This window comes from Pseudopodoces humilis, chromosome 2 (assembly GCF_049639895.1).
Source record: "Pseudopodoces humilis isolate 2021_Gansu_Grassland_sample_001 chromosome 2, ASM4963989v1, whole genome shotgun sequence".
NCBI lineage: Eukaryota > Metazoa > Chordata > Aves > Passeriformes > Paridae > Pseudopodoces > Pseudopodoces humilis.
The window spans coordinates 8,487,988-8,504,838 of record NC_142201.1 but is presented as its reverse complement, the minus strand read 5'-3'; the positions used below and the strand labels follow the sequence as shown (position 1 = coordinate 8,504,838).

General features: G+C 37.1%; 1 protein-coding gene across 1 annotated transcript in view; it reads right to left on the bottom strand.

Annotated features, from left to right (window-relative positions):
• Nucleotides 1-15,299, bottom strand: part of CFAP47 (cilia and flagella associated protein 47) — a 260,715-nt gene extending 245,416 nt beyond the window's left edge. Inside the window, exons 1-11 of the mRNA XM_088051635.1 lie at nucleotides 15,138-15,299; nucleotides 12,421-12,572; nucleotides 10,219-10,334; nucleotides 8,018-8,156; nucleotides 6,584-6,812; nucleotides 5,933-6,087; nucleotides 5,051-5,184; nucleotides 4,224-4,459; nucleotides 3,320-3,512; nucleotides 1,127-1,340; nucleotides 597-749 (exon numbers count right to left, since the gene is read on the bottom strand). Of these exons, the coding sequence (XP_087907761.1) occupies nucleotides 597-749; nucleotides 1,127-1,340; nucleotides 3,320-3,512; nucleotides 4,224-4,459; nucleotides 5,051-5,184; nucleotides 5,933-6,087; nucleotides 6,584-6,812; nucleotides 8,018-8,156; nucleotides 10,219-10,334; nucleotides 12,421-12,572; nucleotides 15,138-15,299 (1,883 nt within the window). The remainder of the gene's footprint in view (nucleotides 1-596; nucleotides 750-1,126; nucleotides 1,341-3,319; nucleotides 3,513-4,223; nucleotides 4,460-5,050; nucleotides 5,185-5,932; nucleotides 6,088-6,583; nucleotides 6,813-8,017; nucleotides 8,157-10,218; nucleotides 10,335-12,420; nucleotides 12,573-15,137) is intronic.
• Nucleotides 15,300-16,851: the final 1,552 nt, after the last annotated feature.

Below are 16,851 nucleotides of genomic sequence, written 5' to 3'. Positions count from 1 at the left end.
CACATTAAATTATTTAATATTTTTAAACAAAACAATTAATATTTTAAGCAGGAATATTTCATTATTTAAAAAACCCTGAGGCACAAAAAATACCTCAAAAATACTTATATTGTTTTGCTTTTTACTATAAATCTAGAGGAGCAGTCAGATTAAAGGATTGTATCTGCTTCAGTCCACAGAATATATAATAATTTACATACTGAATCCATCACTTGGGGTGAGCTAAACATCCTAGTTGGAAATACATATTTATTTTATAAAGAGAATCCAAAACAATCAATGTTATGTTTTCTCCTGTTAACCATAATCAAGTATTCTTAAAACTTGACACCTTAATTTATGTTTACTTTAAGCTTAATTTCAAGTGCCCTGCCTCTATCCCTACATTTCACGCAGGAAGTGATTTCCATGTGTCTAAATACTTGAAACAAACAGGCTTTGAATGCATTATAAATTAAAGTCCCAATATCATAAGCATACTGGCACAGGACAAATTTATGTATATGATTGGTGCCATTTAGTTAATTCTGCATGTATATTCACATATTTTGTGTATGAGCCTAAAGTATTTATTTACCCTTTAAACCAAGTCTTACCTAGCAGCCTCTCTCTCTAAGCGACGCTGTCTCAAACAGGAAATGAAGTTTATATAGTGTTTCCTATTTTCTTCTCTTAACAGTCTTTCAGAGCCAGTATAAGCAAATTCTGGGTCTATGTAATTATACCTCTCAGTCTTTGTGAAAATAGTCCTAAATATTTAAAGATAATTGTAGTTTTATTACACATGTAAAATGATACTGGGTCTTGTTAGAATGAAAACATAATTGATTTTGATACATACATATTTTATTCCAAACATTCTTTTTATCACACCTGATTATTAATATTTGACCTTGTAAAGGCAACCATAAAAATGAAATATTACAAGTCTAACAGCTACATTTGTAGTTTCACATAAGAAAACTCAATAAATTTATGTGCAAGAGACTTAAGAATGCAATGAATTTTAAAGTACTTTCAGCCTGAAAAAAAACCTAGGGAACTGTCATATGAGTAACCAATCTTGATCTACTATATGATACATATAAATGTGTGGGCTTAAATATTAGATTCACATAATTTTTACCTGTATGTTTTATTCCATTCACTAGGCCTAAGGCTGGCTGCACGATCATTAGGAAAAGCTATAAGTGCATCATCCTTACAATTCTTGTTTTTCCGGTGAGTATGAATTTGTGTTTGGGTTGATTTAAGGATTGCCACAGGTGCTGTAACACTGAGCTGTCCCGTGCCACGAACTGCAAATTGTCCAGTTGCATTGGAAATCAAGGGTGTTAGACCTTAAAATTCAAATAAAACATAAAGTAATATTTTTCTACACAAAATTCAAATTCTTAAAAAAATATATCTAATTTACAACAGTCTGCCCAGCAGCACAACAGTCAGTCACCCATCCCTTAATGTTTTCTTCAGACAAGAGAAAAAAAGCCACTCACATCATGCCAAGAGCCAACTGCTTCCCTTGGCATGGATCATACAAACAAACACCAGAGCTAAAACCAGCTGTGTCCAGCTGTGATACTTGAACAGACACATCATCAGACACTCAAGAGCTGCCTGTCACCAGTGTCCTAAAGCTTGTCTTAAGGGCTGCAAACAGAGGCATGAATTTGGACAAAACCTCCCAAGGTAGAACAACCAAAAAGATAGCTCAGATCTTTTTCACTCTAGTTGTAGAAAAACACATATATATGAACATTAAAGAGAAAATTATGGCAGAAATAAAGTTAAACTTCAACCGCTCTTTACTCCCTCACCTGCAAAAAAAAATAAAAAAAATAAAAATTGTTCATTAAAAATTTTTGTTTTACCCACTTTAGCCTTACTTTAATCAATCAACAAAAAAATCAAAAACTGTATTCCATCTTCTAAGTCATAGATGTGATTACAGCTTTCACTGGCCAGAAAGGCACAGTTTGCAAGAAGCTTCATTCCTGTCTCTCCCCTGCCACCACCTGAACACAGAGACACAAGTACACCTACTCATCCACAGGCACTGAGTGAAGATAAGAGGACAATAGAGAACTATCTAGAAAAGGATCTGAAAAAAACTAAATAATTTCTCCTCCATTCTTCAATGAAGCTTAAAAGCAAAACACAGATATCCCTCATAACATTTTTATAAACCTACAAATGGGACCAGAATGGGGACATTAATAGAGGAAATGGTAGACAAGAGTATGTAGAAAGCCTGAAAAACTCAAGCACTACATCAAATTTTTGATCCAGAAAAAAAACAAAACCCTGCTTCTAATTGTTTCCTGAAGCAGGAAAACTGAAGCAGCTCTGGATTTCAAAAATAAAACAAAGAAATTGCCAAAGTTCAGTTTCTCATCAACTGTTGACAGCCATGGATTGGAAATACCTTCCTGAAAGTGGAAGGAATGCCCAGTGGCTTATCAACCATTCTGGTACTTGTAGGAAGAACAGCACTTTATCATGACTTTCCAGTAACTTCCACTTTTTACTCTCCCACAATGGAAAAAAAAATGGGTATTGGCTTCCTGTTTCTCATTAGGGAGTACATCCCCAAGTTGACAGCAGCTAAAGAGAACTCATGTTCCCCTCCTGATCTACACACAGCCACCTACATGCACCAGTGCACAGGTCAGGCGACTGCACTGGTGCTGCAGCAGCTGCAGCACATCTGATGTAAGAAAAAAATCATGTTTGCCATGACAGGGTTATAATCCAGCTTAGTCAAATCTACTGCAAAGTGATTGTTTGTGAAAAACATTTGGAACACAAAGAACAAATTACAGGCTAATTATTGCATATCCTGAAAGACTCTTTATGCTGGCACAGGCTTCACAGGATGGAAAGAGTCAGTGGACACAGGACCGGTAGCAGCCTGTATGAACTGGCAAATTCATCTGGCAGTAGTAACTTTGAAGCAATGAAGAACATCCTGTTATCATCCTAGCTCTTCCTGTGCTTTACAGAGCTCTCAGTTTACTCCTGAAACATCTTGGCACTGTACAGTGGCATTGCTTGCAAAAAGTGAACCTTATCAAAGTCAGGTAATCATATTATGTAAATTTGTGCTTTAGTTGTTCAATTTTTTATACAATTATGGGAGGGTGTACCATTATTTCAGCAGTCTTATGGGACATATGTCATACAACTGAGCATTCCCTCCAGTCCCAAAGAGATACTACTTTTTACAAGCAAACTATTAGCAAAAAAATCTCTTTTAAAATGTTATAAATGTACTTTTAAAATATTTTATCACTTGTGACTTAAGTTTTTAGCATCTTACCAGGATTAATTGTGAATACAATGCTTGTTTGTTTAGATTTGCACACACCGAGTAAGGTCAAATATATTTGATGAAAGGATTTTGTCTTCAAAACCTGTACATTATTTTTATCTACTCTTGTACCGATGATATCAATAATTTGCTTCATCTCAAATGCTCCTATTTGATGTGGAGAAAATGAAATCATCACTTCCTAGAAAAGAAAACTCATTATGAGACATATGAGACAATATAGAGTCAAGTTTTGTGTAATTCTGTATATGATTGAGTCCCTGAGACACTTTTCTCCACACTTACCTTTAAGACAGGTATTCAAAATTTGGCTTGCAGAATAGGCCAAGAGGCACATAAAAATTAGCAATATGAGGTAACATAAAAATGTGACACATAAGAACACAAAGTCTCAGTTGTTCTGTCCAGTTCTGAGAGAAACCTTGTTCCCTGACTTACTGGTTTGGGAAATTGTAAATCTTTTTATATTTGACTTACTATTTGGCTAAGTTTCTTCCATTGAAAGAAATTTTACCTTACTTGAATAGTTGTGATTTACTGAAACAAACTAAAAATAAAAACAAATTAAAAGTATCCTTCCAAAATATTTGAGTATAAATCAATCTTTTCAAATCAGTAAAATAAAATCCAAAATTACAGATATTAAAAACCCTTGCAAAGTTGCCTTAATACTCCAATCTTTTTTCCTAATTTAAAATAATATTTGTTGCTTCCTGGAGTAGGAAAAGAACATTAAGAGACTGTACAAAATAAAAAATATATATATTTGGCTGGTATTAAATGCCATTGCTACTGAAATGAAATTCCTCTGGTTTAGTTTCAAGAAATTCCACTGCTACCCACTGTACAATAAACTGCACAGTTACATAACCTAAGAGAAAAAGGGAGTTACCTTTTCAGATTTTCTTTTAAGTTTTCCTCTTTCAGGAGAAATATTGAAGTGAGCAGTCTTGCGGAAGCTGAACGTTACTGGTAGGAACTCAGATTCATTCTTCATTGTGCACACAACTTGTGCTTGCTCACCCAAATAACAGTCCTTAAAATGAATTACTCTTCCTGGCTTAAAAGTTAATATCACAGGAAACCCAGAACCCATCAAAGCTAAGTCCACATGATGAGAAAAACTCCCTGCATTAGACAAACACAAAAACAAGCAAACAAACAAAACCCCTCTCACACCCATTATCTCACTAACAGGAAAGTCATGCTGTATTTGTACAGTCACAAAAACAAAATAATACTATAAGCCAGTATGTTTTATAATGCAGTTTTTATAAACCTAACACAGATATCTTTACTTCTAACAGCTGTTAGATAATGCATTTCCTCAGTGAGAAAGTTAAGGATGATCAAATGTGCACTTGAAAATGCACAAAACTGGTATTACCAAAGTGTTAGTGACTTGCAAAGGGCTGAGGGTGTTTCATTTCCTTCAGATATTTGCATTTATAATTATTATAATTTATAATTAAGTGATAGGTGTGTCATGACACATAAATCACTCCTCTCTACTCACTGTTCAAAGACGTTTTAATGCTGAAGCATTCAAGATGCAAGTTAATTTATTTGTGTTGATATAAATAAACAAAAAATGCAGATTTACCATAAAACTATTAAGACAACCAAGAATTTTTTTAAGTTTTTTTTTTAAAAATAAAGATATACAATTTTGTCATCCATAGATGCATTTCTGACAGTGACTGTACATTTCTAACATACTTGTGGTTGCTGTGGCACCACCACTGAGGCTCTGCAGACAGTCACCTCTCTCCCCAACAGCTTCAAATCTCAGAAACAGGACATAATCTTGAATCAGTGATGCATCATTCACTTCAAACTCTCTTTCAAATTTTCTGCAAGAGTCACAAACTTGAATTAAAAGATGGGAAAGAACAATAAACCTCCAAATTCAACCCACAAAAAATCAAGACATATTTTTGAACATCCAGTCTAGCTTCTTTGCTGTAACAGCTTGAACAAATGATCTTTATATTTCCTACCAGAAAATGCAAATAGTAACAAATTTCAGCTCATCAATATCTATGTGTTTACTATACTAGTAATTTGATATCTTTTCCAGTCTACAACAGTTTTCTGAACTAGTACCACATGCATACTGTATCAAGTTTAAGGAAGGGAAAATGACAAGGGCATATTTGCTTTTTCTTTTCCTTATTCAAGAAGAAATGTTTCTTTGTTTAGTTTTTGCTTTTGTTTTGGGTTGTTTGTTTTGGTTTTTTTTAGCGATATGATAGCTCTCCAAAATATTTCACTCTCTTGACAGTTAATATATGGCAAAATCTAATAAAATTCTTATTCTCACAAAACCATCTTATCCAATTCTTGGTTCAAATACACCCCTAGGGTATTATAAAACATAAAATCACAGAAACACTTTAGGCTTTGCTTTCTTATTTGCAGAATCACACAAAGAAATTTTGTCTAACACACATAAATACTTAAGAAGTTACTCAGAAATAATTTTCAGACATATTAACTCAAAATTATTTTCTCTAACATAGCTCTTGCAGAATAGCATAGACCAACCAACTTGTGTGCATGTGTGTGATACCATTTAATTGGTATCACTCACTCACTCACTCTGGACTAAAGCAGATTGTAATCAAAGATTTCTCATGAGGTGGCAAAGTTCCTTGATTGGGAAAGCACAAGATCAAGGTGGAAACATCTACATCTTTATTTTTCAGGCTTAAGTCATGCAGAACAGCATCTGTATTCCCCTGAAGATCTGTCCCCTAAAAACAAAAAACAAAATATGGAATATTTCAGCCTGTTTTGCTTTCCCTTTTGTGTTTTTTTTTCCTTCTGTACATTTTCATGCACAACAAACAGAAAGACATAACACAGGAAATAGCAGGCACACAGTTACACAGCACATGGGTATTTAAGCAATTTTTAAATCCATTTCATGTCAATGTCTTGAATTCTCTTTTTTAAACATGATTTTCAGATTATTTCACTATCTGAGAAAAACAAGTGAAATCACAGATTATTAATATCTTAGAACCAAAACTGTAATTTGATAACTCCTAGTAAATAATAATTGAAAAACTCAATTCTAGGGTTAAATTGAAATAAAAAACATGTTGGTTGGACAGACATTTCAGAAAGCCCATTGATTAGTATGACATAGTAAACAAGACTAGAAGATGAATGTTGAGAAATAAAAAATGCAAAAGAAGAAATGAAAACAAGTTTTCAACTAAAATAAAAACCAGAGCAGTTTCTTACCATCTCTTCTCCAATGGCATTGTCTTCCAGTACTGCTACCCAATCCACACACTCAGAGCTTTCATTGTATAAATATATTTTTTCAGTCTTTGAAGTTCCAAAGTAAAGAGGTCCAAAGTTAATGCATTTCAGTGCTTTTCCACAAGACACTCCAAGAACTTTAAGAACTTGTTCAACCACAACACCTTTGATCCATACTTCAGTGCAGCCACGACTTTCCAACTCCACTCTTCCAGAAAGAGCAGCAAGCAGCAACAGGTAACATAGGGAAGCATTAGAAATAATCAGATTGGTTAGTTTGCTTTGTATTAGAATCTGTGCCAAAAAAGACACCCAATCCAAGCACTCAAATTACTGGCTTTCCATAGATAAACTAAGGGGGAGAGCAGGCTAAGTGAGACGTCCTTGACAATGCTTTAATAGGAATATCACCAATCAGGAAAAATCACACATTTCATGGTGTTCTGGGTTTGCTTTGGTTTGGTTTCTGACTTTCTTAAAATGTTTGAAACTGTAAGAATGGCATCTGCAAAGAATCAGGAGGTGTCCACAGATAATATACACTGCTCTTATCCCTCGGAGTCTTTGTATCTAAATACCAATTTTAGCATATTCTCTTGTGTGGAAATTTAAATTTAAGCTAATTTTCTTGTAGGGAACTGGAGCTAGAAGTTCATCTGAATAAGGATGAAAAAGCTGCAGCTGTTCCTGCCTGGAAGCTTGATCTTGATGATTCCACAAATCACCAAAACCAAACAACCAACAAATCAACCACACCCTATTCCCACATTGCCCAGAGAAGTTGTGGGCTCCCCACCACTGGAAGTGTTCAGGGACAGACTGGATGGGGCTCTGAGCAACCTGGTCTGGTGGAAAGTCCCTGCTCATGGCAGAGGGGTTGGAAATACAGGATTTTAAAGTCCCTTCCAAGCCAAACCATGCTGGGATAATAGGATTCCATAACGTATGCATTTAAAAGCAATCTACTCCAGTGTTACAAATACATTCCACCCAGTGAAAATAAGATACACTAAAGAACACCACAATGTTTCTGAGACTCCTGAAACACAAAGTTAAAAGAAAACATGCAGTTAAAGAAGCTAAGAAAATTAAGGAACACAGTATGTGCAGAAAGGTAAAAGATAAAAAAGCTCCTGGTTATTATTATTCTGAGAAATGCGCAAACATCCCAAATCATTACAAATTATGAAAGATTTTTATTAACATGGCCAGGTATACAATTTATGAATCACTTTTCTGTAGTGGAGATAATATAATAATCAATTTAATTAAATAAAACTAAATATTAAAGACAGCAACTGACTCTTAGGAACCTAGGTTTTTTAGATAAACATTCATAGTAAAGACTAGAATTAATAACCAACAAAAATGAGATTTATAGATAGAGCCATATTTCTTCAGTCATACACTCACTTCATCATTTCTTTGATGACTCCAGGTACATCTGTGCAGATATCCACTTTAATCTTCCTTACAGATTTTGGCTTTACCACTCCTCTGGTAGGTTTTATATTAAGCAGGACAACCCCATCATATGTTACTCTAAATACACCTAAAGAAAATCAGAGCAATCAACAGAATACTATACAATATAAAGCTATAGATTTATATGCCTCTATTACCCACTTAACATTACACAACACATAATGCAGATGTTTACAAGCAGTATTTCTTCCTATGAAAACAGGAAACATAGTTAACCTTTTTACTATTAAGCTACTATTTAGCTATTTTCAAGCAAGACTAAATCATTATCTCCAGGCTTCCTTTAATTATTACATCCACATGTCCAATTCCATTTTGCAAGCTGTGACTGTAACAGGAAAGGTATTCACATTCCAAACTAAAGTGACTATATAATGAAGTAGCTGTAAATAACATCAGCAAGTTAAACAAAGCTCTAAGAAGCTACAATAGCCAAAAAGTTAAGTGCATACTGCAGGGTAACAAGAGCTTCTATGACTTAGTCCATACCCAACACAAGATGCTGCAGATGAGAACTGCAAATATTTCTAGGTTATAAAAACATTTTTAAAATGTGAAAAAAAAACAGTATTTAACCAACAACATTAATCATCTGACATTATTCATGGACACAAAGAAATTGTTTCAAATGCACAAAAAATGCACTCTGATTTCATATAAAAGATAATCTCTGATATGAGATCAGAAGCAGGAACAAAGGACTCCTTTAGTACATGGAATAAGAGGTCAAATATGACCCTTGTGTCTCAGGCCAGCACAGAGCACTTCCTGCTCACAGCGTTTATGTGCTCCCTGTTACTGTGACCTGCTGTGTTATGATTTACAGATCCTACAAAACACAGATTCAGCTGCTCTTCCCTTGTCTGCCCCAAGACATCCTTTACTAACCATCACCTTCTTTCTAATTTTCATCTAATGCTATAGAACTCCACCATACAGCCTGCATGTATCATGCAACAGAGTTTACAACCACAAAGTTCCCTACACTAAATGAAAAAACAATCATCATGCAACTTAGTTGTAGATGCATATATACTGTAGGTTATCTCTTTAGGTTTTCCTTACCTAATAATAATTTCTCAAAGTAGTAAGTTACCATATATGAGAAAGATCTGATTATATAAACTACATACTACATCTTTAAGATGAACAGGCTAGGAAAAACACCCACACTAAGTTCTCCTTTTACTTCAGGGGAAAAAAAAAAAAAAAAATCTGCTTCATCTAGACAGAATTTCTTTTATTTTTTTTTGGTGGGGGGGGAGTTTAATATTGTAACTCAGTGTTTCTGCAGTCATGTCTTTTCTCTTGGTACAATATTTCATATGAAAATCTAGGAGACAAATGTTCCCAGAACTTTGGCCTAATGCAAAAAAAAAAAAAAAAATAGTCTTTAATGTAACGAGCAGCTGTAGAAATGAAGACGAAAAATAATTAACTGCCTTAAATTTGTTGTTTGAAACTCAGCATAGCTGCCACCCTGCACCTGGAGAAAGGTGTCTGCAACTTTGTCCAGTGCAAAAGGCAGTCAAACAGGTTATTTGGATCATTTAAGCATTCTTATGCTCCTTTGTCCACGTTCCTTACTCTCTTTGGAATAGCTGCTCACAGAAATGTAAGGATGTGCCTGTTGTAGAAGGTGTAGGATTTCAAAAGCTATGGCAGCAAGATAAAAGGCCTCTCATTATCTTGTAGCAACAAATACAATTCAATTCCCATCACAGAGGATTTTAGCTCGACAAGTTCAGGGAACTTGTTGTTTATTCAAGAGACAGGTCTGGGGATCACAGAAGCGCAAAGCAAGAGCACACATGATTTGTTGCTGTCTATGCAGGGCAGACTAAGGCAATGACAAACTATTATTTTTACACCTTCCAAATGGGACTCCAAAGTAGAGAATTCAAAAAATTTTAGAAGTTCTAAAGTGTGTTTTCTTTCCTAAATGAAAATATAGTACTGGCTACACAAACAGTGGGCCAAGTGCAACACCTGTAGCTACAATACTCATAACCTGCATAACCCAAAATTCCAGTTTATTGCTACTCGGTCACTGAAGTGTTAACTTGCATAAAATTACTATTTCAAATAAAAAAAATATTTTTATGATTTAATGCATACTAAATATTTACCTGAAGTTGTTCCATGGTTAGCAACATTAATCTCTTTAGTAACTAGTTTATTGTTTGCAATCATTTCACCAAAATTAACCTCTGACTCTACTTCCAGATCACAGTATGGAATTAATCTGCAGAGAAAAGACAACACAGTATTTCCCAAAACTTGAAAATACCTTTGCATTTTAAAAGAAATTTGATTAAGAACTCCAGTGGATGAGTTCTCCTTTTGTCCTAGTGCTCCTATCAAGGTTTTGTCAACTCACTTCAGCACTACAGCATACACAGGGAAGATCTAAAATAGAGGTACTTATCTATCAGCCTGTTTAATGACTTTGTATTCTAACTTGAAAACAATATAGCTATAAACAATTAGTCAAAATCAAATGCACACAATTCTATTTTATTTTAAATACTTCATAGCAGTACTTTAAGTAAAACTATCCTGAGTTAGTTGCATCACAAATAATAAAGACCAAATAATTCACCATAATTCATTATGAGCTGCCTGAACTAAAAGCTGAGAAGTAATGCCAGTTTACAGTTTTGTGTTTGATACATATTTTATGTGACTTCAACAAAACTTATTATAACAGACAGAAGTGGGTAATGACACAAGCCATGAGCTATTTCTTATCTATTTAAGAACCTCAGCCAGTGAGATGACATCACTGTATTGAATACTTTTTAGCCATAATGAAAAGATCATGCCTCAGGAAACTTGTATCTTAAAGACTCCAATTTTCAGTACAATGACACCTCTGGTCTGGCATAAAACTGTTTCAAATCAATTGGAATTTTACATCAGCAGAGCAGTCTGTCTCCTCTCAGCCAAAAATAGGAACATACAGGAACAATTCCACCTCCTGATCCGTGTCACATACAGTACAGAAGAAATAATGGAGAAGAAAAATAAATATCCTTGGTTAAGTGAGGTAGATCCTGCCCAAATACTCTTTACTGCATAAAAGGGAGGGGAGGGGGAAGGAAGGGACAGAGAAGAAGAAATGAATCAAGTAATGTCATGATAGAATTTGCTTTCAGGAATTTCAGTTATTCAGAAATTCAATTTAATTCTTTGATAATTAATTCTTATGTAAAAAAAACAGTTATAGTAAATTCTTGAAAGACAAGATGTAAGACAAGCAGGATGTGGCAGAAAAATAAAATTAAAAAATAGGAATCATCTAACAAAGTTAGAGGACACTCAAAAATTATTGTAAAAATTTTACTTTTCAAGTACCCAGACATTTTTTCAAGAAGCTTTACTGGAAGAATGAAACAAAAATTTTTCTCCTCTCAAGATCCAAATATCTCCTTTCCCAAGTGGATAGAAATAAGCATATGTTCTAAATGCAGTGGGATTTTCTAATAGATACAGACCTGCAAAACGGAGGTAGTCAAGTTAAAAGGTTTGGGGTTAGTGTTTTAATACAGTGTGAGGTTTATTTGTTTGCTTTGGTTTGCTGTTGGGGTTTTTCCATGAAGCTGGAATTTATTACTTTTGCATAACACAAAATACATTTTGGAAAACACTGATTAAAAGAAATGAAGTATACTTGTTTTTCCAAACACACAAAGAAAGAGTTATTAAAGCCTGTCAACATTTCCCCTGTAAAAGACACTTTCACATGAAGATATGAAATATTTCATCTATTGCAAGTCCTTTCCAGAAAGGAGTCACCAACAGCATTATCATCCTAAGTGGCTTTACCTTCACAATACTACCCTGATAAAAATTTTCAAAAATCCTTGAACAAGTGACATTGCTCTAAAACATACACCGTATTTTTAGAATTAGGCAACGTATGTTTCAGGGTAATCCAGATTTGCAATTGTTATGAACAATTACTGTAAAATCTTCTATATCAGTGATTCAGTACAAAGGGAAGACATTAAGAGTAGTAGTTGACTTGTCTAATAATACAGCATTCAAAATTATCAACATTATCACAACCAATAATAACAGAATAAGGCAAAACTACAAATCCAGACTGTCTATGATTTTAGAGGGACATCACTCCAAAAAATTTGCTACCCGTGTGCAGCTCTAGGAGAAAAAAGAAAAATCTTATTACTTTTGTAAGAAACCTTACTGGTTTTTTTCCATGCAATTGACAGACTAATTACAAAGCCATAACTGACACGCAGACATAAACTTTCTACAAGATTAATCTGCAAATATTAACAGCGCACATGAACTTCTCAATATCGTACCCAAGCAGGGGGATATGAACTACATCATCTTCTACTAAAAGAGTTAGTTTATCCTGAAGATCTTCTACACACTTGGGAGTATATTCCACAACAGCTTTAACTTGAAGTCCAGATGCAATGGGTTTATCTGGATTTTCCACAATCAATTTAAACTGCAATTAAAAAAAAAAAAAATTATGCTTATGCATTTCTAGATTAAGAAGGATATACATGCAGTTTATTTTCAGAAGAATGCAAAGACTGATTTAAAACTTACCATGAATTTCTATGCAGGTTTCTATAATTTTACCTCCCTATTTCTTGAAGTTCAGACTTTTCACAGGAAAAGAGAAAGAATGAATTAGCAAAATTTTCTAGTCTTTCAAAGAGAGCTCCAGCTTTTCTTACTGCTACAAAAAAAAAAAACTTCTGAAGAAACACAAAATTAAATCAGCTATTACTCAGTGAAGAATATATTTAGTGCCTGAGAAAATAACAAGGATTAAGTCTCAGTTCAAAGCAGCAACAAAAGGGGACAGGTAAGAGTTTCCTCTAGGTCTGACTGACATCAACAGAAAGTCTCACTGCTCATTGAAAATCTCCTTGAAAGGCCCAAGGCATTTCCTGTTTTGGGAGTCAAATGAAAGAGAAAAAAAACAGAAAGATGGAAAGCACTCTTTCCTCTCTCGAAAAAATTATGCTGGACTTGCTGCCAGTAAGCATCTGTTTAAATGAAACACATCCTACACCCTTCCTTGAACAAAAGACATAAGTAATCCACTAGCATATAGAGGGAAATCCAACATTTTCCACATTCCTAGGAAAGCCTAGAGCTCCTCTGGTGGTTCAGTCTCCTTAAAATTCACATTACCCCGTGCACAGTGAGCTTCCACTCTTTATGTCCACTTTAAATATTTTTTATTTCTGAAAGACAGTCTTCCCAGTACTAAGTTTTCTGTTCTAGTTTATGCTTTAAATATGCAAATATCATTACTATTTGCTGTTTCTATTGCCACAGCATCTCCTGCTATTCCTTTAGAATCCTCCTAGCAGTATAAATACTCAGCTAAAGGAAATTTATGTCATGCACATCATGATTATGGGCTCGATATTGAAAGAGTAGCCATGTTTTAATTCTGAGGTGTGCAGAATCTATCTCTTCTCTAAAAAGAATTAAACAACCAAGCATACTCATTGCATACAAGGCAAAATTAATATTTTATACTAGGAACATTCAATGAAGCCTATGGAAAACTGATTGTGAGCTTTAGTCCTTGGAAGGCATTTCTTGGCTATGCACTGTAACAGCTGAAGGAAGAAGCTGTGGAACTTCTTTTGTTTTAGTTATGGCCATATTTTTCAGTGCTTGCACTCTGTGCATGTAATGCACCAGAGTGTGTTTCAGAGGAGTCATACACTTCAGAGCCTTGTAATCACAGATAGCAACACGAGGTCTGGGAATGAGAAGAGGCAACACAACAGACCTGTCTGGAACTGGGGGTGTGAAGCGGAATCTTGTCCCCTAGCTGTCATCTTGGTCATCTCACGTAAAGTGCCGTAAAAGTACACAGCAAAAGGTAAGAGTTAATCACAGAGGGAAAAAGCATAAAGCTATTATTTAGAAACCATTTTTCTTTCCTAAAATTGACTGCCTTTTCCACTTCTGAAGCACATGAAAAATTGATAAGGCTGATGAAAACAAACAAAACAGACTAAGCACAGCCCTACAAAATCAAGCACTCTCAACAGTATCCAGCTCACACCAAAAGTCTTCAGCTACAGTTTAATAAGGATCACTCTTGCCCTCAAAAAGAAAGCCTCACTACCAAGGTACTTCAATTGTCTGAAAATCAGATTGATGACAACACTGATTTATTCATAGTTCAAGCCGCTATGAACAAAAAGCAACATCAGCTTCTGTTCAACCCCTGATTCCAGTTCTACCCAACCTTTTGATCTGAATTTTGTCATAATTTACAAACAATAAACCACTAACCTCAGAGGCTTCTGCTGGAGCCACATAGGTTACAAGGGCTCAACTGGTTAGAATTGTAGAGATGCATTTGCCTTTAAAAACCTGGCAATGCAATGACTTTTCTAGAACTTATCAGATGTTATTAATAGCAATCATATTATCTTGAGAAAAGATTGCAAACGTCCTCTTTTCTGAGAAAGCTTAAACCTCCTCTTTTCTGAGAAAGCTCTCAGAAAGCAAGTACCACAAGGGGACTATTCGAGATAAAAATTTAAAAGTATAGAACTTAGAAGTTAGGTATGAGAGCCGTCACTTCCCGGATTTGGTGTTTACACCACAGCGAAATACTTTTTACACAATGCTTCCCTGAAGTTAGGAGGAACTCGTGGGCTTCTTGCAGGATGAATTCTGGAGAGTACAAAGCCAGCCAAGAAGGCAAAGCAGGATCTGTTGCCAACAGGGATTTGATCACACAATCACTAAGGCTGGAAAAGACTTCCAGCGTCATGAAGTCCAACCGTTATAGGGTGATGTAGTAAGGAAAGCCATTTTTCTACTGAAACTATGGATTTAAAATAGAAGGAAGCAGTCTCTGAACTGCTCACAGCCTTGGGAGAATAAAGAACCGGGAAACTCTGAGTTCTCTTCGTTCTGCCGCTGTTCCCGCAGGCTGGAGCGGTGCGAGGCGCGGCCCCAGGCAAACGCGGCGCGACCACTGTTGGCAGAGAAGCGGCCGCGGGCACCCCCCGCCTCCGGCCCTCACCTGGGGCTCGCGTGGCGGCAGCAGCCGCAGGTGGCAGGCGTCCGCCCGCAGGTTCTGCACGGTGAGCGCGGCGCGGTAGCAGCTCCCCAGGACCGTGTTGGTGAAGCGCAGCTCGGGCGGGGCAATGCGCACCCCGCACACGTCCCGCCACCGCTCCGCCATGGCTCCCGGCCGCCAGCGGCCGCTTAGCAACGGACGCGGGGCGCTGATTGGCGGAAAACCCACCAATCGGAACAGGAGAAGGGGGCGGGCTCAGATGAACTCGGCTGGGCTCGGCTGGGCTCGGCTGGGCTCGAGTAAATTCGTCTGAGGTCGGCTCGGTCCGGCTGGGCTCGGGTAAACTCGGCTGGGCTCGGTTCGGTCCGGCTGGGCTCGGGTAAACTCGGCTGGGCTCGGTTCGGTCCGGCTGGGCTCGGAGCAGGTGACACAGGAAGGTGCCCAGGTGGGGTTTGGATGTCTTCAGACAGGAGGAGTTCTTCACCTGCCTGGGCAGCCTGCTCCAGTGCTCTGGCACATTCAACATAAAGTTCTTCCTCATGTTGAGGTGTAACTTCTTTTGTTTTATTTATGGCCGTTGCTCCTCGTTCTTGCACTGTGTACCACTGAAAAGAGTCTGTTAACACCCTCTTAGCACCCACTTTTGGTATATTTATGTGCATAAATGAGATCTCCTCTAAATCTTCTCCTCTCCAGACTAACCAGGCCCAGCTCCTGCAGTCTCTCCTCGTAAGAGGTGCTCCAGAGCCCTTATCACCCTTGTGGCCTCTGCTGGACCCTCTCCAATAGCTCCTTGCCTTTCTCGTGCTGAGGAGCCCAGAACCAGACACTCCAGATGTGGCCAAGTAGAGGGGGAGGATCCCCTCCCTTGACCGGCTGGCCACACTCTTCCCAGAACACCCTAGACTGGGATTTACCACTAAAGAGACACCTGAGCCAATGCCACCTTGGGGCTCAGGCTCAGGGCAGTCCAGCATGTCCTTCTGTCCACCCCAGGTGTTTCCTGCCATGGGTGCCACTCCAACAGCAGCCTGGGAGAGTGAGGGGTGATACAGACATGGGTGCCCTGGCTTCCTTAAAGATGGATTGCACGGAAATAAAAATGGCCTGATTACTCTTCTGGGCCTCCATGTCAATCACAGACGCGGCCTACATAGAACTAAAGCAGTGCTGGTGGGAGCTCAGTGCAGTGCCAGCAACCACATTAATAATTCATGGCACGCATTTACTGAGTGGTGGAAGATGTGTTCCTGCTCTGAACCTTCCTGTGCTCTAATTTAAGTGGTAAAATGAGGTTGACAAGATTCTGGTACTTAGACTTGAAGTGTTATGGGCCACTCCCAAATTTTGCCCTAAACCAGGACAGCCACCTTGTGCTTGCCTTCAAAGTAGGAGAATAAAGTAGGGAGAACACACACATCAGGCAGAGAACCTCAGACATTAGTTCTGATTAACTCAAAATGTTTTGCCTTGGATTACTTCATCTCTTGGAAGTGCATAAGGACTGAAATTATTTATGTTTTAAAAGTCTGATATGAGGAGCTGCAAACACGGATTGCACAGATCAGAACTACAAAGTACAAAAAACCCTCTAATTTTTAATAGGTCAAGAAACCTAGAGGGAAAAAGGGGAGTGAAAAGCCTTTGTTTCTGTTGCTGGAGAAGGATGCTAACAGGTATTTTTGTCCCTCTTAAGGATGCAAATTTTAGCTACCCA